The 23,947-nt window shown below is 37.5% G+C and overlaps 1 protein-coding gene across 3 annotated transcripts in view; it reads right to left on the bottom strand.

Moving 5' to 3' along the window:
* LAMA2 (laminin subunit alpha 2) overlaps positions 1-23,947 on the bottom strand; it is a 619,529-nt gene that overhangs the window by 146,747 nt on the left and 448,835 nt on the right. For all 3 annotated transcript variants that reach the window (XM_058735217.1, XM_058735218.1, XM_058735219.1), the window contains 2 exons: positions 11,484-11,626; positions 7,573-7,671 (listed from right to left, as the gene is read on the bottom strand). In XM_058735217.1, the coding sequence (XP_058591200.1) occupies positions 7,573-7,671; positions 11,484-11,626 (242 nt within the window). The remainder of the gene's footprint in view (positions 1-7,572; positions 7,672-11,483; positions 11,627-23,947) is intronic.

Here is a 23,947-nt window from a genome sequence, read left to right as displayed (position 1 = left end):
TATACCTGTCAGCCAGTCGTTCAAGTGTTATTATTTAAATTATTCACAATTAACTAAATATTACTGAACTATGTGCATGATATTGGTGATAGCATGGTGAGAAAAAATATTTAGAAGACATACTTCCTATCTTTTTGAAACTCATAGTCTGGAGGAGTAGAGAAGTATTTGCTGAGTGATCATGAAAAAACATTTATATAATTACAAACTGAAGAAAAAACACAGTAGTATAAGCCAGTTATAGGAGGAGTCTCACCACACCTTAAATGTAACTCATAAGACAGGGTTCCATGAGCTGAGGTTTGAAGGGTTCATTGGAATTAACAGAAGTTAACAACATATAGGAGAAGGTGACTTACTTCAAAGGCTAAAGAAAACATATATGGAAAGGCTCTATGGTGGTGGGATGAGGTAACTGAAGGGCAGTATGGCTGGAGTGCAGACGTCCAGAAGCACAAGTAGTGGGAGATGCAGCCAAAGATAGGATTTGGGGCTTTAACCAAAGAGCAATGAGAAGTTGGGAGGATGAGTTTAAGCACTAGGGTGACATAGTCAAATTTGGAATAGCAAAAGTGCATTCTGGCTACACTGTAGAGAATAGAGTGGAAGGAAAACAGGAGTAAAAGCAAAAGGAATAGGTAGAAAGCCAATATGTTAATTCCAAACTAAAGGTTACAGAGATCGAATGAGAGCTAGTTAGCGGAGATGAAATCCATACAAGAAGGGGAACCTCCTGCATTTGGTAATGAGTTGAATAAGTGGGGGTACAGTGAAGAAGAAAAAGGACCAAGAAAAATTCCTAGCTTTCTGGCTTATATGTTCAGTGCATCAGATAACCAGACTGTGAGCTGGGGGAGAGATGAGGCTGGGGAGTTAAGCAAGAATCACATCACATCACAACGGGAGAGCATTATATGTCATATTGAACAAAATGGAGAGCTGTTGTAGAATTTGAAGGAAAGTGACATGATCAGATCCGTGATTCAGAGAGTTTACTCTGTCATATGAATAATAATTACAGTCAAATATGGCTTAGAGAGAGTGAGGTCATACAAGGAAACTGAATTGGATTGGGTTGAAAATGGTTTTATATACACAATGGAATACTACTTGGCAATGAGAAGGAATGAAATATGGCCTTTTGTAGCAACGTGGATGGAACTGGAAAGTGTTATGCTAAGTGAAATAAGTCATACAGAGAAAGACAGATACCATATGTTTTCACTCTTATGTGGATCCTGAGAAACTTAACAGAAGACCATGGGGGGAAGGGAAGGGAAAAAAAAAAAGGTTAGAGAGGGAGGGAGCCAAAACATGAGACTCTTGAAAACTGAGAACAAACTGAGGGTTGATGGGGGGTGGGAGGGGAGGATGGGTGATGGGGATTGAGGAGGGCACCTGGTGGGATAAGCACTGGGTGTTGTATGGAAACCAACTTGACAATAAATTTCATATTAAAAAAAGAAAATGAAGACAGAGTAAAAGGTAACTCATTCATTTTGTGGGGGACTGCCTAATATTGGAGGATAAATTGCTGAGATGCTCTAAACAGGAGGAAGTATGTGTTTTAAGAGGAAGATGGTAAGTTTAAGTTGAAATGTCCTGTTGGCAGTTAGGTTTCTAGGACTGAAGCAGGAAAATAAAGTCTGTCTTGAAAATATAAATTTCTTTTTTTTTTTTTGTTTTGAGAGAGAAAACACACCCATGAGTGCGGGGGAGTGGGAAAGAGGAGAAGGAAGGAGAGAGAGAATCCACACAGAATGCGGAGTCTGACGTGGGGCTTGATTCCGTGGCCCTGGAATCATGACCTGAGCCAAAATCAACAGTTGGATGCACAACTGACTGAGCTACCCAGGTGCCCCAAAATATAGATTTTTGAATCATCAGCATACACATGGCAATTAAAGGCCAAAGAAAGACTTTACACATGAGAAGAGATGTAGATTGATGACTGGACCCCAAGGAAACCAACTTTTAAGGGATGGACTGAGTAAGAGACAGAATAAAAGAACAGAGAATTAAAAGAAAAATAGAGGAGGATATGTCAAGAAGGAAGGAAAGGTCAAGAGTGGCAATTGCTACAGGAGGTTCAAGTAAATTAAAGTTTTCATTGAATTCAGTGACCAATTTGTCATTGGTTATCTCGTAGAAATAGTTCAGTAGCAGGCAGAGAGAGGAAATCTAATTTTCAGTGGAGTGAGAAGTTAGTGAAGACTTGTTCCCAAGTTTTCAAAAAAATTTGGCTGTGAAACAGAAGAGGGAGCTAAGAGCAGCTGCTATAGAGGTATTTGGAGTTGTTATCAAAAAACATCTCAGTATTCCACACATATTGTAGGGCAGTTCAAATATGATTCCTGTGCTCAAGGAACTTATATTCCAAGAGGGAAATCACATGGCAATAAGTCAAAATACACTGCAAGAGATAGAGGATTATGTAATATTTTGCCTATGTAGTATTTGCACACTCACAAAATTATATAAAATACATGATAAGTGTTAGTTTGGGGAAGAATATGATTCTCTTTACCAAGGTCATTATAAAACTAGATTGCTCCATGAAAAAAATGAGCATAACACATATAAGCACTTGAAGGAGAGAGGGCAACACACACACCAGCTATGTAGGATGAGACTCACCAAATGCTTTAAGAAATCTAAAGAATATGTTAGTCCTAAAGTGCCTGGTTGGCCACCAAAGCAGGAGAAAAGAAGCATCAAAAACATCGGCTATACAAGTGAAAGAACTTTCCAGAGGAAAGGGAACTGGAACTATCAGGTGATTATAATCCCACAGTAGTTTTCAATCTTGGCTGACATCAGAATCATCCAAAGAGTTCTTGAAAATCCCAGTGCACTTACTGCACCTCAGGCCAATTATATCACAGCCCCTGTGAGGGGGTGTGAGACTTGGCCCCAGGTAACTCCAGTGTGGGCCCCTGGTTTAAGGCACTGTCTCCTTTAATGTAGGCAATGGAAATCATGGCTACTGCACTTCTCAGATTCTGGTCCCAAACGCTGGCTGGGTGATAAGGCTGTAAGATAAAGGTACTGATGGTCTTAGGCTGATACTATTGGATATTTCCAATATCCAGTATCATATCTTCTAGAAATGATGCCATGTGTATCAATTCACCTTCGGATTATTAAGCAGCTTGACCATGGGGAACGAACTGATCATGAAGACTTGACTATCTAAGGTCTCCATGAGAGTTATGTTTCTAACTATAAATGTGATAGAGATAAGATTAATTCATAAATGAGGATTTCCATTTTCTCCTCATCCTCACATTATCAAGGAGATCTTTGCTTTCAGCAGTCTTATTTCTAGGCTTTTTGTGTTATAAAATCTAAAGAATTCACAGATAAAAATGGTCTTGCAGTGTGGTAAGAGGAAAAGGAATAACTTTACAGTAGACAAATCTGGCAAACATTACCTCAGCCATGTGATCAAGATCACCATCAGTATAATAAGACATATTGATTGCATGTGTTCTTAATTTGATGTGATACGGATGCTACTTTACCTCTTTGGTCTTTCCCACAAAACCCCATAACTCCATATTTTGATCACAAAAACATGAGGCAAAATCCAACTGAGGGACACCCCACAAATTATATGTACTTGTCAAAACTATCAAAATCATCAAAAACAAGGAAAGTCTAAATCTCAGTGTATAGTCTAAGAAGACATGACTAAATGTAATGCAGTATCTTGGATGGGATTCTGGAATAATATAAAGACATTAAGTGAAAACTGAAGAAATCTGAGTAAAGTACAGCTTTTGGTTAATAATAATGGCTCAATACTAGTTCATTAGTTGTGATAGACATACCATACGAAGAAAGTAACAGTAGGGAAAACCAGGTATGGGTCCTGGAGGAAATCTTTGTCTTATCTTTGTAACTTTTCTATAAATCTAAAGCTATTCTAAAATAACAAGTTTATTTAAGAATGGTATTGGAAGTAACTGAAATTGGATCATAGACCTAATTGTAAAATACAAAACTATAAAGCACCTAGACAATACCATAGGAGAAAATACAGATGACCTTGAATATGGTGACAACATTTTAGATACAACACCAAAGGTATAATCCATGAAAGAAATAATTGATAAGTTAGACTTCATTAAAATTAAAAACTTCTGTACTGTGAAAGATGTTGTCAAGAGAATGAGAAAGCAAACCACAGACTGGGGGGAAATATTTGCAAAAGACATATCTGAAAAAGGGCTATGATCCAAAATATACAAAGACCTCTTAAAGCTCAATAATAAGAAAACAACACAACTAAAAAAAAAATGAGAAAAGACTTAGTCCATCTGGGTTGTCATAACAAAATACAATGCACTAGGTGGCTCATAAACAACCGAAGTTTATTTCTCATTGTTCTAGAGATTGGGAAGTACAAGATCAAGTCCCCAGCAGATTCGGTGTCTGGTGAGGACTCACTTCCTGGTGTCATTTTTCACTGTGTCTTCATATGGCAAGGAGGGGGAAAAGGATCTCTCTTTTATAGGAGTTCCTTTAGTAAGAGCACTGATTCCATTCATGAGCGCTCCACATTCATGAACTAATCACTTCTCAAAGGCTTCGCCTCCTATTATCATCATCCTGGCAGTTAGAACGTCAACATAGGAATTTTGGAAGTGACGAAACACTCAGACCATAGTGAAGATCTGAATAGACATCTCACCAAAGATGATGAACATACAGATAGCAAATAAATATATGAAAAAAATGCTTGGCATCATATATCATTAGGGAACTATAAATTAAAACAAGGAGATACAACTCTACACCTATTTAATGGCCAAATTCAAAACACTGACACCACCAAATTCTGGGGAGGATGTGGAACAATTGGAACTCTTCTTCATTGCTGGTGAGATGCAAAATGGTGCCGCCAATTTGGAGGATAGTTTGGTGATTTCTTACAAAATGAAACACACTTTGCTATATGATCCACCAATTCAGCTCCTTGGTATTTACAAAAATGTATTGAAAACTTATGTATGCAAATGTATATAGTAGCTTTATTCGTATTGCCAAAACTTGGAAGCAACCCAGATGTCCTTTAGTAGCTGAATGGCTAAATAAACTGTGGTACAATCAGACAATGGAAAATATTAGTCAGCGCTAAAAAAGAAATGAGCAATCAAGCCATGAAAAGAGACGGAGGAAACTTAAATGGATCCTACTAAGTGCAAGAAGCCAGTGTGAAAAGGCTACATACTGTATGATTCCAACTATACGATACTCTGCAAAAGACAAAACTATAGAGACAGTAAAAAGATCAGTTTTGCAGTGGTTTGAGAGGAGGGGTCATGAGTCGTTGGAGCACAGAGTGTTTTTAGGGCAGTGAAACTATTCTGTATGATCCTATAATGGTGGAGATAGGTCATTAAACATTTGTCAAAACCCATAGAATGTACACCATGAGGGAACCCAAAAGTCAACTATGAACTTTTAGTGATAATGATGTGTCAGTGTAGCTTCATGTATTGTAACAAATGTACCCCTCTGGGAGTGGGGGGTGTTAATAATGGGGGAGGATATGTATGTGTAGGATTGGGGGTATATGGTAATACTCTGTACTTTCAATCAACTTTGATTTTATTTTACACTTATTTATTTTGAGAGAGAGAGAAAAAGAGACAGCATAATCAGGGGAGGGGCAGAGAGAGAGAAGAGGACACAGGATCTGGAACGGGCTCAGCAGAGAGCCTGATGTGGGGCTCGAACACACAAATAGTAAGATCATGGCCTGAGCCGAAGTCAGAGGCTTAAGTGACTGAGCCACCCAGGTGCCCCTCAGCTTTGCTTTTAACCTTAAACTTTTCTAACATATAAAGTCTATTTTTAAAATTTTATTCACTATTGGAGAGTCTGCTGAAGAGATGAAATGATGTAGGCTAACACATAATAAAGGTATGACTTTCCTAGTAAAATATTTATGTTTCCAGGCTTAGATCATTAGGCTGTAATCAGATCATTGAGATAATAATTGTGTCAGGTTTGTTTATACCTCTATCCCCAGTGTCTGTCATTCTGACAGAGTACCTAGAACATGGTAGATGCCCAGTAAGTATTGATAAAATGAATGAATAAATGAAGTGTCCCCTGTTCCATGGAATATTCCCTAATTAACATAACAAGATTAACTTATTTCATTTGCATGTGTTTCTCAGGTGCATTTCTTGTTCCTCTTTTTATTTAATGTTTTATTATATATTTGCATGCAGTTGTCCCATATTACTCTCCATACATTTAAATACATATGTATACACACACATATACACACATGCACACACACACAAACTAGATTCAAATTCATTGAAGACAAAGACAGCTTCACTTGTATCTTTCGTCTGTAAACACCCAGCTTGGGCGAACATTCAGAAGTGCTTGTTGAATTGAGTTTACTTTGCTGTGATTGGTTGAAAAGTTCTTATTTATTTGTATTTACATAACAAATACAAAAGTATTAACTATTAAATTAATAGGAGATAAGTGTACATTAATCTAATTAATACTAACTACATCTGGCAAGAAACCCTATTCTGTATCTTGCTGGTACAAGATTCTGAAAAAGTGTTTAATATGCTATTTGTGATATCAAGGCCATTGTTTAGCGTTCTGTGCTCAGAAACTGATTTGATTTCCCTACAGAAATTTTCCTAAACCCTGCAGCATGCTTGTGTGGTGGAAACCTTACTAGGCCAATGGGAATCTGGAGCCTAGGTTCCACTTAGGTTCCTGAGTCTAGTGAATTATGTAGCCATCGGTAATTCATTTCACTGTCACAACGTGAGGTATCTGTTCTTAAACAAATAAAGAAGAAATGAACTGGATAATATGTAAGAGCTTCTAGCTTCAATATTCTTTGCCATTTAAAGCTCTTAGATAATCCGACTGGATGCCTAAATTACAGGTCAGTTTTCTGTTCATGCAGTTTTCTGGCCACAAGATGGCGAAATTTTGTTGTTTTCTTTATTCTCTAACAGCAAAAGAGAAATTTTACCCTTTTGCAGTTTTGAAAGTTGAAAACACCCAATTCCTTAGAAAGTCTGATAAATGTAACATGGACTTTACATTCTAACTTTTAAAAGGGTCTTAAATGCTTTGGATTTTCACAATAAAGATTTCCTCTTTTGTGTAGGAATACTGATTTAGACTATTTCTATACAAATGCAAATATCCCGTGATGAGATCAAAGCGTCTGTAAGTATTTTCATTTGTTTTTCTTTTCCCTTACATAGTCAAAGACAGTGCTGTTGGAATTCAGAATTGATAAAGACTTTACATGCGACTGGGTTGAGTTTTCAAAATACACTGTCACTCTGGTATTTTTAGCCTTTGTCCTTGACAAAGTTGTCCTCTGTCCAAGTTTCACAAACTTCTTTGACGCTAAGATTTTCTTTGAGGAAGCAGTGGCAGATCAAAATACATTTACTTCGTGCACCAAATTGGGAATTAGAAACAAGATTTGCATTTCAGAAACGTGATGTAATTTTCATTAACATTTAGGGTCTATCTGCTTTAAGAGGATTCGTGGTCTTCCGAACTTACCCTGGTCAGAAGCTCATTCATTTCCATCACGAGGGTGTTCAGATTGCCCTCTGCCAATTGAATGAGCCTCTCTGGGGCTCGCTGAGGTGAGAGCAAATGCTGAAAAACATTTCCATAAACATTTTAGTAAATGGTTTTGCAGTGATCATGGGGTTGAACATTTAACAGAACAGTTTCCCTTTATATCCGAGGTATTTAGCCTTCTCACCTTCAAAGAAAAGATAAAGAAACCATTTCAATTGGGCACATATCTACAAAGTGCTATGCAGAAGAATATCCTGGCAAGTAATACAAATTGCAGTCATGTATTGAGATATTACTCTGTGCTAGGCTTTTTTTTTTTTTTCCCCCACGTAATTCCTACAACAGTTGTATGAGGTAAATGCTATTTTGTCTTGTGTCTGAGCAAACTATGGCTCTAAGAAAGTTAAAACTTACACAAGACCACATGGCCAGTAAGGGGGGCAGTCAGGATGAACCATGCATGATTGTTTCAGGCTCCCACTTCAACCAAACAGAGATACTGTTTACAAGAAAGAAAGAGAACGGGAGCCTGTGACAGAGGGACCTGGCCGGGCACTAACTAACTGGTCTGGCCTTGATGTTGGAGGAGCTGGTCTGCCACTCATAGCACTGCTGTTTTCTTCTCCTGTTGAACGTAATCAATCTCACAGAACACTAACGTTAGACAGGGTCACTCTCTGACAGTGATGAATGAAAGAAAACACGAGACCATTCCATAATCGTGTCTACACACAGACAAATCCATGGTCTCTGTGCAGACCACAAAAATACCAAAAATTCATTTGCTGTCAAATCTGAGTGACCACTGCCTCTTAAGAAAACATAGCGTTAGCCTCCCTTGTTCTTCCCTCCTTCTAGATAAGATTCATTAGAAGAATCAATTACCCCCCAATTCCTAACCCAGCCCAAATCCCTGCTTCCTGAAACCTGCCCCCGAACACCGAGCACAAACCCAAATGCTCTAAGTCATTTCTACTACCCTCTTATTGAGACATGCCCCAATTCCCCAAGGTGTTCGGTGTCCCTAGTTGCAATGAGTCAATAAAGGCTCTGTTCTCTGTGGTCTCTGGCTGCAACCAGAGCAGTGACACAGGAAAGGGATTGAACAAAGAGGTAAAATATTACCATCTAAAAATATCGAAATAGGATACCAAGCATCTGGGTATTAAATAAATTGTAGAAGAAGAACAAAAACACAGAATCAAGAAAGGCTGCGCTTTAAGGAAAATCAAGGTTGTGTTGACCAGCACTCAGTCAGCCCTCGGGAAGTACTGTGTCGCCTGGCTTAGGTGACAGCCACAGATTGGAACCTTTTCCCATAGGGCCTTTACTCCTTTATCTGGTGCTTATGTATTATTTTAAAAATTGCTTATGTCCTCCTGAAGTACTGGCTTTCCTAGTTTAGTTTCCTTTCTTTGTATTCCTTCCGTGTACAGCAGGTCCCCCTCATCCACAGGGGACACATCCAAAGATTCTCAGTGGATGCCTGAAACTGCTGATAATAAGGAACTCTGTATATGCCATTTTTTCCTTATGTCTATGTACCTACGATAAAGTTTAATTTATAAATTAGGCACAGTAAGAAATTTACAACAATAATAAAATAGAACAGTTGTAAAGACATACTGTAATTAAAGATACGTGAATGTAGTCTCTCTCTCTCTTTCTCAAAATATCTTGCTGGACTGTACTCACCCTTCTTGTGATGATGTGAGACAATACAATGCCTACATAATGAGATGAAGTGAGGTGAATGACACAGGCACTGTCATGGAGCATTAGGCTACTTACTGACCTGGTGAGAAGTCAGAAGGAGTCTCATCTGCTTGTGAACCATGGTTGACTGTGGGTAACTGAAACCATGGATAAGGGGGAATAAGGAAAATAAATGACCAGCGTCTTCCTTATAAAACTCTTTACATTCCTGAATGCCAGGCCTACAAGGTAAACTCAGATTCCGCTGACTAGCTTTCAAGGTTGTCCTTCATCTCACCCTGCTCCACTCCAGTTTCTAGCTTTATGTTTTACTAGCATGCTGCCTTCTGATATCGAACAGACAGGCCTTGTGAATTCCCAGCTCCGCCTCTGCTCACCTGCTCTCTTAGCCTCCATGACAAGAGCATGTATGAGCCCAGGGCCAGGAGGGCCACATCGCTGGCAGGCTGGGCCCTTCCAGGGAAGTCATTTTCTCTCTCTGAGCTTTACAAAGGTGGTTTCATCCTCACCAGCCCTAAAATTACAGTGGCCTCTATTCAAATCCTGGCTCTGCATTTAGTGGCTATGTGATCTTGTGTCTCTAACTTTTCTGTGCTTTAGTTTCCCTACCTGAAAACAAACAAACAAACAAACAAACAAACCAAAACCAAAACATAAAAGATACCGTATTTCTTTCCTACTTCTTGGAGTTTCTGTAAGATTTATGTGTGATAATTCATGTAAGACTTTAGTCACTTAATTGCTTAGCACAGAGATAATCATCAGTAAGTGTTAGTTAGTCTCACTGTCATTGCTATTGGTTTCTTCTTCTGGAAAAGAGGAATAATAATGCTTACCTTAAAGGCCATGATCCAGATTACAGAATATATTCCCCTAGAAGAATATCTGCCAGTTCCTAGTGAATAAATCTTAGGTTTTTCCTCCAGACCTTGCCAATATTTCTCTGCCTATTAAAATTGTGTCTATCCTTCAAGTTCCAACACAAATGATGCTCTCATTAATAATGCATTCTCTGGTTATTCTGAATATTACCCATTTCTCCAATCTTTGTAATCTATTGTAAATCAAATTTTTATAAAGCACATGGTGATTATGCTGATTGTTTAATTATTGTTTTAAGTACATAGACTGTAAGCTTCCTGAGAGTAGTGACCACAGGATAGGAGTCATGAAACCCCCAGGGGACCAAGAACAATACTGAAATCATCCAGAATTTCTCAAAAACCAAACAAACAAACAAACAAAAAAAACCAAACCAAACCAAACCAAAACAAAACAAAAAACACCTGACCATTGACTGATAGTATATAAAGTAGTTACTTTTCATTTTGTCATTAGATGAAACCCTAATTTCCTTAACGTTTCCTCCTATCCCACCAACTACCACAAGGTTCCACAAGGTTTTAGATTAGTGTTACTCAAATTAGTTCTTGTTGAAGTATTTTCAAAGGTCTGCTAGCTCTCCAGTTCCAAATTTTAATCTTGTGCTTTCACTTTGACAGGAAACTTAAATGTTAATGTAAGCATTTCTGGAACTCAGGCTGGGCACCTGAGAGACGGATAGGACCACATGATCTCAAAACCTATCTTTGCATGCATGTTTGATCATATGGCAGAGCGAGCGCATAAATCATTGAACTTGTCAAGTGATGCCAAATGTCATTTTAGGGCCCCTTGCAAGGGGCTCTGTAGTTCATATTGTGGAATAGTACAAGTTACATGCAACATACTGATCAAAGAACCCGTGTGGAAGTAGTCAGGATTCTTGTTGCAATTTGCTTTCAGCAAAAATCATCTGTTATTTTATATTAATGTTTTTAATTTTAATTTTACTGTTTTTTTTAGGCTTTTGTAAGGATTAATGTGTTTTGATTTTATAGAGCTCTAAGTATAAGGAATTCATACCTGATTTTATGTTTGTACATATTTAAATAACATAATAAAGCTGATTTAGGCCAAGCACTGGGGGTACATAAGCCTCTTTCCCTTTATAACAATCTGTATATTATAGTGGTCAAATTTGAAATGTACTGCTTTAGAAAGTCTCTGAATTTCCTCACTGGCTGCTTTCCTTGATTTGCGGCGATGGGAAGAAAAATTTCTCAATGATGGCCCCTTGGGAAGCTTCTGTCATATTTTCCCTGGCTCTTACTGTCACTGCTCCAACCTACCTTTAGTTCTTGAGTCCTATTTTCAAGGCCATACAGCATCGTATATGGGGCAGGCAGCGGGCCAGTGAGGTTGACGCTCATGGCCATCTGCTCCAGGCGAGCCAAGTCACCGAGAAGAAGGCCCGTGCATTCATCTCCACAAACTGTGAGAGGGAAACGACACAGAATATTTACTTCTGTTAAGTATCCCAGGCAGATGTTCAGAGATTTCAGCTATGAAATATTTTATGGCCCAAGTATAATTCTGCTAGAGATGCTGCTGCTCATCTTAGATAATTAACGCTTTCAGATGGATGACAGTTGAAAAAAAAAAAAAAAAACAAAAAAAAACAAAACGAAAAGAACAACAGAAGAGCAGACATGCCTGTTGCCCAGAAAGCTGAAATATGGACAGCGACATAAGCTGAGGAACCAAAGAGGAGGAGCAAACGGATTTTGAGGGAAACAAGCATATTGCAGAAGTACGAGAGGTAAGGCGTGCAACACAACATTATAAATGTTCCAGAATTTCCGCATAAGCAATCTAGAGGACATCTGGAACTAGGGGATAAAACATGCTCCAGTGTCTAACAATGCATGTGGAGTATATGTAGCAACTGGGTCTCTACCCACTTTGCGTACCGGGTACACCGCATATCCCCAAACTGTACAACGTTTCAGCTTGACAGCTACTGAAAAGAATTATTAAAAAAAAAAAAAAAAGAAAAGGGAAAGAACTTTGCTTTTTATAATTTGTGGTCTTTTGCTCGTGATAATGTATTGATTTATTTACTTACTTACCTATGTACTTGCCAACTTCTCTTTAGGCTTTCAGCCCATGAGCACCCATCATTCCACATGCTCTCACAAATTCCTGCTTTGCTAATTAACCCCATCCAGCCTTGTGGCTAAATTATTGAGAAGGGCCAGGAAAATGTTATTCCTTAAGCAGCCCAAACTGTTAATGTTCTATGTATGATATTTCCAACAATTAGAAAGAGGACTACTCAAATTTGGTGTGGTAGATGGGGGGCTGGTGGTAGAGTCATTAGAGCGAAAAAAAAAAAAAGGATTGCCTTTTCATTATTAGATTCGTTTCATAAGCAGTAGGATTTCTACAATGAAAAGACATGAATTCTTTTGTAGGATTTTAAATATATCCATAGTCAGTTCGAACTTTTCAGTTCAATTCTTTTTTTCCTCTACCCTTTGCATCAGAGCAGTGAGATGCAGCTTCTCCATGCCAAGGAGCATGTCCTACCGTGTTTATGATACGCATTTATGGATATGGTTATAATTTCCAGCATATATGCAACAGAAGGAGGTATCAAAACTATGCATATTAGAAGAGAGGTAAATACGTAACATGGAAGATACCAAGCCTGGAGCAGGTTTGGACCATGCCCCAAATTGGCAAGAATTCAATTAGGTCTCTTCACAGCACTCCCCTGAGCTGCCTAATGGAGAGAAAACTATTAACTGAAGCTTGTAACTAAAGAGAAGTAGTATAGAGGGTGATTTTTTGATAGGACAGCAGTTAGACGTGAGTTACAATATCCCCTCACAGGGATTAAACTGCCCCAGCAGGGCTTTTAATAAATCAGCTCCTTACAGGTGATACCTGCAACTGTACAGCTGCACCTGCGGGAGCTTCTCCAGCGGAGTGAACAAACAGGCTTTGGACGCAGGAGCCGAAGTGTGGGACTAGAGCTGTGTTCTCTTCCTCTTCTGCTAACCAGAATGAAAGGGAACTTGCTCTGCATGGAAACTCAGTGTAAAGAACACAGCATCGCACCTTCCCGCTCCCAGTTCAATGCGAGTCCTGGAGAAGCTTTAACACGCTTGTCTACATGAAACACTCACAGAAAACACAACCTGCAACATAATTAGGTGCCGAACTGACTATGCCTAAACATCAAGACACGGTCTGGTTCTCAAATGTTAGTGGGTCTCAAAATCATCTGAAGAATGTTCTGGCTTCTGATTCTCTGACCGAGAACGTGCTTTCCTAACAAGCTCTCAGGTAAATACTGATACTTCTGGTCTAGTGGTAACCAGATTGGCAGCAGTGACGTCACCTGGGAGTTTATTGGACATGCACAATCTTGGGCCACTCTAGATCCAGTGGATCAGAATTTGCATTTTAGAAAGATTCCCATGTGATCTATACATGTTAGTGTTTGAAAAGCAGTGCTTCAGGCTGGTTGGTCTCCATTTTGGCTGCACATTAAAGCCATGTGGGGATTTATAAAATACAGATATCCACGTTCTTCCCACCTCCAACGGTAGAGCATCTGATTTCTTGGGTCTGGGGTAAGGCCCAGGAATCAGGATTTTTAAGAGATTACAGAGGATCCTATCATGCAGCCAGGGTTAGAACCACTGTTCGAGATGATAAGCTTCAGGGATGCTTAGTCTAAAGAAGCAAGATATCATTTTGCGTGTTGTCTCCTCTGCCTAGGACACTTCTCCCTCCATCTTCCCCTTTGTGGCTCCTGGATGTTCAGGTCAAGTGCTCAAGGGTTACTTCCTCAGACGGGAAGGCCATGATGACTCTGAAATTACCGTCTCCCCCAATCACCCTGGCATTCCCTTTGTCTTGGTATCTTACTAATTTCGTGTATGACTATCTTATTACTTTATGGCTTCTTCCACACCAGAGAAGGGACCTCAATCACCTTTGGTCACAGTGTTTAGGAATGGTGCCTTGCACATAGCAGACATAGTGAAATATATTTGCTTACTACTATCTTTGTAAAGAAGAGCAAAAAGTATTTTGGAGAAGATCAAAGTGTTAGAAGAAGAGAGGGAAATGGAGGGAAGGAGGGAGAGAGGAAGAAACAGAGTGGTCACACAGGAATAGTCTAAATGGAAGAAAGTGATGATGAGATGGGAATGAGAGAGCCACACAGATAGGTGAGGAACAGGAGCACACAATAAAAACAATGGTAAAAGAAAACTGTCTTGTGATTAGAGAGGCAGAGACCACGAATGTCGGGAGATGGTTGTTACTATGCCCGCATAAAATAATTCAGTTTCTTTTTCTTTTGAGGTAATTCAATTTTGACCCAGGAAAGAGTTATTGGGCTGGAGGAAGGGCAAGAAAAAAGATATAAAATCTTATCAAGAAAGAAACAACACAGACGGGTTACAGACCAGATAAAGGCAATGCTCGATTCTGGAGTGGATTAAAAATGGTCACCACTTCTTTCCTGCTCTCCCAGTATGAGGTGGGGTCCATTTCTCTCCCCTTGAATCTGGGTTGAATTTATGACACACTCTGACCCACAGAGGGTGTCAGAGGCATACCGTGGGACTCTTGAGCCACAGCTTCAAGGGGTTCAGCATTTTCTGCTTTCACATTCTTGGAACCCCGCAGCCTTATGAATAATCCCAGATGAGCCTTCTTGAGGAAGAGAGGCAGCTGTGAGCAAGAGAAAGGCAGGCCCCACCATTCCAGCTGTGGCCCCATTGTGTGAATAAGGCCCCCCCGGCATGACAACAAAAGAACTGTCCACTGGAGCTCAGCCCAAATTGCCAATCTACAGAAACCCGAGGATATATACAGTTGTTGTTTTAAGCTATTGGATTTTGGAGTGGCAGCGATACACAACAGGTACTCTGTCCCAAGTTTTGTCAAGTGTGATTTAGAGTTCAAATTCAGATCAGGGACTTACGAGTTGAAATTCACAGGCTAAAAACAAATACTAGTAAAGATGATTAATTTTATTAAAAGTTAGGAAGGTAACAGAGGTTCCTTTCCCATTGAGGCCAAGTTCATCATTGTAAGAAAGTTCCATCCAACTTCTAGTGAAGATGGATTTTGGGCAGATGTTCCCAGGATGTAAGCAAGCAATATGCTCTTTTTCACTTTCACGATCTTGAAAGATACTTCACAATAGGATGTCTCGCCATGCTTTTTAGGGCAGCGTGTTCTTCAGGAATCCTTTGCTAACCCTTTCTCTAATGTATTTATAATTGATAACCTACCTATTTCCAAGAAGAAATTGAGCCAATTCACTGACAATAGTGTGGCTAGAGGCTCCTCACTGATGGCTCCAGAAATTTCCAGGGAAGAGTTTTCTCAGTGTTTACTTCATACAAGAATAAATCAAGCACTGGAATGCAGAACTAGATCTGATTTACTGTAATACACTACAGAGTAAATTGGTGAGCCAGAATGCCAAGAGGCATGATAAATACTGATTTTTCTCTCATTTATTCTACCCCCTGCCCATCTGTTTTGGTTCCTCGTCTTCAGTTGTTGAAATGAAAATGTATTGGGGCGCCTGGGTGGCTCAGTCGGTTGGGCGTCCGACTTCGGCTCAGGTCACGATCTCGCGGTCCGTGAGTTCGAGCCCCGCATCGGGCTCTGGGCTGATGGCTCAGAGCCCGGAGCCTGCTTCCGATTCTGTGTCTCCCTCTCTCTCTGCCCCTGCCCTGTTCATGCTCTCTCTGTCTCAAAAATAAAATTAAAAAAAAATGTATTTAATTGCTCTTCCAAGGATTCATACATTCCATTTTATGTCTCTGTGTCCAAAGGTCTATTATTATCTCATGTGTTATGGTCTCTGCATTTGCTTTTTGGGGAACAAAGTATGAGCACATTTCCATAGGTGAGAGGGAAGTTTTATAGTATGCTCCAAGTAATATAGTAACATCTGTCCAAATGGGTCAGAAAGACTTATGGATATGACAGCCACGGGGATTTTTTCAAAGCTTCTATAGAAGTCTAGTTCATGCAGTTATAAGATAAAGACATACGGAAATGTGCCTTTTACATAATGGTTGGCTATTTTATTTTGACACAAAATATTTTACTTATACCACAAGTTACTTTTATTTGCCCTCAAAAAGTCTGAAATGTCTGGCAACAAACACTGAAAGTGGGATGCAAAGTAAAACCACATTTAATTCACTATGAGAGCGAAGCTTTGAAGAGTGTATAGAGACATGGAATACTCACGTTATGTAAACAATTGTTCTTTGATAAGGGTGCAGTAACAACTCAGTGTAAATTAAACACCTATCTTATAATCAGGACCCCAAAAGAACCTCTTCAAACCATTCTATTCAGTAAGAGATAAGGTTGTAATGTGAGATCCTGCCTAAACTGCATGGAAGCAAAAGCAAATATTTCAAGACTATGATTATATTTTGCATGACTAAATGTTTCTGAGGCTTTGCCTATAAAAGTGTCAGGATAAATTTGTGTCTAATATTAACAAATGCGGTACTAAATTCAGATCGTTATAGCTGGGCACATGTAAGGGACAAATCATACAGCTGATATTACAGATCGTTCTGCTAGCAATTAGTACAAAATACTGCATTTCTACCAGAGTCCCCTATGCATAATAACTACTGGCTTACTGTCACAAAAAATTCACACACTACATCCACACCAAAGAAGCTAAAGCTGAAATGAGTGCATGGAGTACTTTTGAAAAGGCCAAACCCATTAACCAATTTTAGGTAAAGAGACATAAATTGCCTGCTCTGATAAAATAGGGATAAATGAATAAATAAATATACATTGCTAACAAAAGATACAATTTGAGTACTTATACTCATGGTTTAATTTAACTCTTTTACATCAAGGCCCTTGATAGTTCCTAGGATATGGGTTTTATATTTCTCTCTTTTCCCTTTCCCCTTCAAGAAGAAACTTTTAGAATGGCATATACCTAGAACTTATTATTATGTACAAATAATATCTTCTAAAATTTGGTTTTAAACTGATTGAGAAGAGGTTGTTTTGCCTGTTATTTCTTTGAATAAAGGAAAAGGTTCTGTAGGCTTTAGATGAGGCTGATGAATTTGTTCATGTACCAAGTTATTTTATATATTGTATATAATTTATATATTTGATATGTTATATAAATTTTTACATATTAATTTTAACTTAATTTTTAATACTTATATATATGTTCAAAAAATTCTGTACATAAGTGCATATATATGTGTGTACATATATAAATGTGTGTATATGTATTTATATATATTTATATGTATATGTATGTGTATGTATATATATACATATATATGTGTATATATATATACACACATATATACGTATGTATATATATAGATACATATGTGTATCTATATATATATGTATATGTATATATATAGAACACAAGTTCAAAATGGCTCAAGAATGGCGTATATTTTCCAAAAAAAGAGGAAACTTTTTTGCAAGCTCTATAATAATATGGGATAGTAACTTTTATTTATCTAATATTCACTACAGAGCAGGCAATATGTTCTTTCTTGCCACCGTTATCTCATTTAATGTTCACAGCAATTCTGTGAAATAAATACTATTAATATTCTCATTTAAAAGATGAGAAAAGTAGTCATAATCATCACATTTATGAGTCTATAAATATTGCCATGTGGAAACTTAAAGGAGAAAATATAAGGTGGTCATAAAGGGCATTTTCAGTGACTTGAAGAGCCTAGAATTAGAGATAATTATAGACAACCAGAAATCAGCCAACCTAAATATTTCATCAGAAACTGATAAACTGCACAAAACATCATGTTTTTGAAAAAAAATGGTCAAATAATAACCAGGATGACAACATGCTTAGAATTTATTGAGCACCTCTTGTGAGTAGGTTCTTCACATATGTGCATGTAGTATTTTGTTTCCATTTTACAGATGATGAAATGAGGTTTAGAAAAGATCTAGAAATGATGTCACACAACTTGTACGTGGCCAGCCAGGATTCAAACGTTCTAGAGCCATACCATGACAGCATATACTTCCTGGCATCAGGAGATGGTCTGTTACAGGGACACCACAGAAAAGACAATTTGACTATGTTACTTATAAGACTTCCTCTAACTTGAAGATCATATGATTCTATTGTTCTTCGAGGTCATTGAACTGCTTGGATCTAGAACAGTGAAAACTGTAACCAAATGGAGTTTATTCTTAAAATAAAGCCTGACAGAAAATTAAGACTGATCCTGGATATGAAAGTTCAACAGCAAAACTCCTCCCATTAATAGCACAGCTTTCTCAATGTGATCTGCAAACCACTGAGACTGAGCACCAGTAACTGGGAAAACTACCTAGAATCAGAGTGATAGTTGCTGTTCTACAATCTCATAATCCCAGACCTATGCTAAGAAGGTTGACAAAAGTCTCAAAGCATCTTTTACTAACAAAACAGGTGCCGATAAAGTACAAACAGGATGAACAGAAGTTGCTTCTACAGATTCCATGATTTCTTGATTTGAACAACCTATGGCAGTTTAGAGATGTAGAAAACTACAGTAGACATACTGGCTTTTGAGTCCCACTAGGGATTAAGTGGGAGCAGAAAGAGGATGGCATTTAAAGGGCTAGGATGGAGGGTGATCACATGTCCCACAAGCAAAGCCATAACTCATTAAACAGCATCAGGAGGTCAACGGATGTTTTCTCAACATCTTTTATTAGGGAATGTCTCATTTTCTTTACAGTGACCCACCCCATTTCACTATCTTCTTCCTACTCTCATTTACAGGGAGCAATAATTGCCATTAGCAATCATCTCTGATTACAGGAGTGCAGCCGTGTTGTAGTGACAATATACGGGCCTCTGCATTATTGTGATAAGATCCTTGCTGACAACTGGATATTAAAAAAAATAATCTTTTTTTTTTTTTTTTTTTTTTTTTTTTTTTTTTTTTTTTATTTTTGGGACAGAGAGAGACACAGCATGAACGGGGGAGGGGCAGAGAGAGAGGGAGACACAGAATCGGAAACAGGCTCCAGGCTCCGAGCCATCAGCCCAGAGCCTGACGCGGGGCTCGAACTCACAGACCGCGAGATCGTGACCTGGCTGAAGTCGGACGCTTAACCGACTGCGCCACCCAGGCGCCCCTAAAAAAAATAATCTTGACCATCTCTGCAGATCAGTGTCAATGTAGGATGAAAACTCAGACCTTAGCTTTCACCAAGTGGCTGAAAGATGTATATTTTACAGAATTAAGGTGTGCTTATCACATTTAGCTAGGTTTACACCTTAGGTTGCGGATAAAAAACACACTTTATGATTGCTTTTGCAAAAGTGGCAAGCATAACCTCATCTTAAATGTTATATTTTAAATACATTTTAATTTATTTTAAATAATAAAGGTCTTATATTCCTAATACTCATATGTAATGAATAAACATAGGAAGCATCAATTTCATATTTGTAAAATCCTATTTCAGGCATTTTTGATGGAATAACATCTTGCCAACAGCTCCTAATTTTAATTTCTGTTCTCTATAAGAGTAATATATTTTACTATGCGACTCATAATCTATTTTAAACATCACATGAGTTGTTCTTTGTTAACTACTGATCTGTAGAAAATAGGATGTGAACAAATCCAAGTCTTGTGATTCACAGTACAAAACTTTACTATTAAATAATGTCTTTCTTGCTCATTCTCAAATTTCAGAAAGGCAGGCAGTTGTTCTCATTTTATAAAATGATATGTAAATTGTAAATGAGGGATGGAAGAGGAGGTTGGATTTGTAGTAACCCAACGTACTAAGAAGTCCATCCTGATTTGGAAAGTCCAACAGATGTGTGTTCAGAACTCACCTACATGGGTAAGGGAAGAACATACTGTAGTGTCATCCCATATTATTCCTATTAGAAAAAAATAAAAAGGTTCTGAAAGTTATCTGAGCATGCAGCTAGTGTGTTTTTCACTTGCATAGATGGCAGGACTCCACATGACAATCTCTGATGAATAAAAATCCATTATAACTGCCACATAACTATCATAATGTTTTAAATCTTAGAGAAGAGGGTCTCAACAGTTATCAGGAAAAAAATCTATGTACATATTGACATACATGTATATTTATATGTGTACCTATATATTTAAAATTTTTAATTGTTAGCACATTTTATCTTTATTCTTTGTTGCAGTAACACCGGCTCTAGGCTCAAGAAGTAAATGAATAAAGAACTGAGTTAATTAATGTTGAATATACTGGGAAACCCATGTTTGCTTTCAGTGTTTTGCATTGGTAGTCAGCATAGAGGAAAGTAAGATTTCCAAGACAGACCTAGTTTCAAATCATTGCTCTGTTGAAAAGTCACTGTGAACCTTGGAAAAATCACTTAAATCACCTAAATTCAGTTTTGTTATCATAATACAGGGATGCTGCAATAATTAAAAGAAAAGCAAATAGTGCTTAATATAGCATCTGGCAGATGGTAAACTCCCAATACAGGTGAACCTTTAAGGAATTACTATTATGATGAACCATGTGTGGTGAAGGGGGCTTTGGAGGACACCTAGAATCCGAAGGCATATATATTGGTTAGCTATGCCCAGGCACTGACTCTGATTGGTGAGGTTGACTACGTTGGTGGGTTGAATTTGGCTCACAATGAGAGACTCTGCTCTCTAAATATTTACTATTAAGGACATAGATTACTTGTTTAAATTCCTCATGACAGTAATGGAAATTCTATGTATAAAAGGCTTACGTCCTACAAGAAATTCACCATTTGGATCCCATAAGATTGTAGCTTGCTCACTGGCAATTGTCTATGGCAGCTACAAGTCTATTTTAGGGACTTAGGTGCTCCAGAGAACTTGTCCATGATTTCTGAATTTGCTGTGTTACACAATCTCTACAGCACAATTTTATATCCTTTGTTAAATAAATTGTGTAACTAACCTTAGAGTGAGTATATAGACTCTTTCCACCAATATGCAGCTCTCTTGAGATAATGCAATAATCATGCCGGGGTCATTTATTGTGCTTTTGTCTATTTTTTTTTTTTAATATACAAGTCCACAATAGGGCCAAATTAAATTATGTTTTCTAGAAAATTAACCAAAGAGAGAAAAATTAACTATCTAATGCACACTACTCACCTGAGTGCGTATTATCTAATAGGAAAAACAAGTTATTTTTTATAATCAGTACCATCTTAACAACAAGCACCACTTTATCTCCTTTCTTAATCAAGACAGCATGGGCTCTAAGCTCAGAAGAGGTTTTTCTCAGAAGACATTTCTCTTACTACATCCATATTCTCTTACCCAAACCAGGCTACCTTCATCCACTCCCACTCACAGGCCTTATAAAATTCCACTGTAATCACATGTGATAAACAGCTCTGCAGATCAAACATGCCAGGTGAATCATTCTTTGGTTTCTTGTTCTGATTTAGCTTAAGGATATAGAAAGATATTAAAAAGAGATTTGAAGGTAAGTCAGTTATGTCCTTATTTGTGTCTTGATTAATTATCTCATTTCAAAACTAGTAGTAGAAACTGAGTCCTGGAAAAGGCCAACATAATAGAAGCATGGTATATTTTTTCACAACAGGAAAAAATTTTTAAATATAAGAAAAGAAGAAAAGTCTAAATATATTCTATGCAACAATTCTTACAGTTAACCTAATAAAGGGTAAGGAATAACATATCTATAAATCAAAATCAGTAATATTTAACAGCAACGTAAGGAAAATCTACATAGCATTTATAAAATAAGAATATGTCTTATAAATATCTTAAAATGTAAAAGAAATATTTATTTATAAAATAATTATAAACACATAAGAAAAGGTGTCTATCTATAAAAAAACCTCCATAAGTTAACACTTCTTTGATACAAGAAAAACATCACTATTAATTAATCCTCCAGAAAAATATTAAAATTCCCTGGACATAGCAATTGAACTGAATACCATGTAGAGCAATGGGAAATACATTTCTCTGGGGGACAAGAATAATGCAAATGAACATTATAAGGCTAATGTAACTCTAACTGACGTATTGGCACTTTTGTTACCACATGGGACCCTGGGAGATTTAAAATGTACCAATGTGAAAGAGAAAAAAAAATGAGTTGAATTTTCTTATAAATTTATGTAAATGCATATAAAGTATTAATCACCAACAGAATAAGAACATAGAGCCACTGTTGTTGATGGGCAGAATGACAAATGTTCAGAAAATAATCCCATTATTTTATCTCTTACAGACTTTAATGTATTATTGCAATTTTTGTGCTTCACATCAAATGTGATCTTTATACTTCAAGTTTACTTCTGGATAATTAAGAAAATAGATGATTTAGGGATAAGTGGGTGACTTAGTTAAGTGTCTGACTCTTGATTTCAGCTCAGGTCATGATCTCACGGCTTGTGGGTTGGAGCCTCATGTTGGGTTCCACACTGACAGCACAGAGACCGCTTGGGATTCTTTCTTTCTCTTTGCCCCTCCCCCACTTGCTTGTGTGTGCATGCACACTTTCCCTCTCTCTCAACATAAATAAATAAGTTAAAATTTTTTCTGAAATAAAAGAAAATTGGTAATTTAAAATTCAAGGACTGTTTACATTAGAGTTTATATTTGGAGCATCTATATAGTATCTAGTTAAATATATCAATGTTAATAATCTAATTTGAAAACAATATTGAAAGTAATGCAATTACATTAGAGGTCCAGTCCAATTATCATTAAAATATGTTATTATACTTGAAAAAAGTATATACATATATGATCAATAACTGAATATGATAATGTGTATGTATATTATATGTTACACTTTATCTTTCCCTCCCTTCAACCTTGAAATTTATTTTTATTTTAAATTTAATACAATTTCATGATTGAAATGCATTGAATAAACAATTTAAGGGGCGCCTGGGTGGCGCAGTCGGTTAAGCGTCCGACTTCAGCCAGGTCACGATCTCGCGGTCCGTGAGTTCGAGCCCCGCGTCAGGCTCTGGGCTGATGGCTCGGAGCCTGGAGCCTGTTTCCGCTTCTGTGTCTCCCTCTGTCTCTGCCCCTCCCCCGTTCATGCTCTGTCTCTCTCTGTCCCAAAAATAAATTAAAAACGTTGAAAAAAAAATTAAAAAAAAAAAAAAAAAGAAACAATTTAAGAACCTATGTCCCCAAACATACCCAGTCTTTACCTTTTTTTTGGGCATATTTTAAAAGTCAGCTTTAATACATGGAGACTAAACGATGAATTGGTTAACCAGGAAATCAAAGAAGAAATAAAAAAATAGTTGAAAACACATAAAAATAAAACACATGGTAAAAAATCCTTGGAATGCAGCAAAAAAAAAATTCTAAGAAGGAAGTTTATAGCAATACAGGCCTACCTCAGGAAACAAGAAAAATTTAAATTAACAACATAACCTTACACTGAAAAGAGCTAGAAAAAGAAGAAAAAAACAAAACCCAGAGCTAGTAGAAGAAAGGAAATAATAAAGATTAAAACAGAAATAAATGAAGTAGAAACTAAAAACAACAATAGAAATGACCAAACCAATTAGGAGCTTGTTCTTTGAAAAGATAAACAAAACTGATAAATCTTTAGCCAGATTCATCAAGAAAAGAAAAAAGGATTCAAATAAATAAAATCAGAAATGAAGGAGGATAAATAACAACTGACTCCAGAGAAATTATAGGAGAATATTATGAAAAAGTATATGTCAACAAATTGAGACAATGTAGAA

This window comes from Neofelis nebulosa, chromosome 6 (assembly GCF_028018385.1).
Source record: "Neofelis nebulosa isolate mNeoNeb1 chromosome 6, mNeoNeb1.pri, whole genome shotgun sequence".
NCBI lineage: Eukaryota > Metazoa > Chordata > Mammalia > Carnivora > Felidae > Neofelis > Neofelis nebulosa.
Note: the sequence above shows the minus strand (reverse complement) of the source record. Positions and strands in the feature narration are given on the sequence as shown.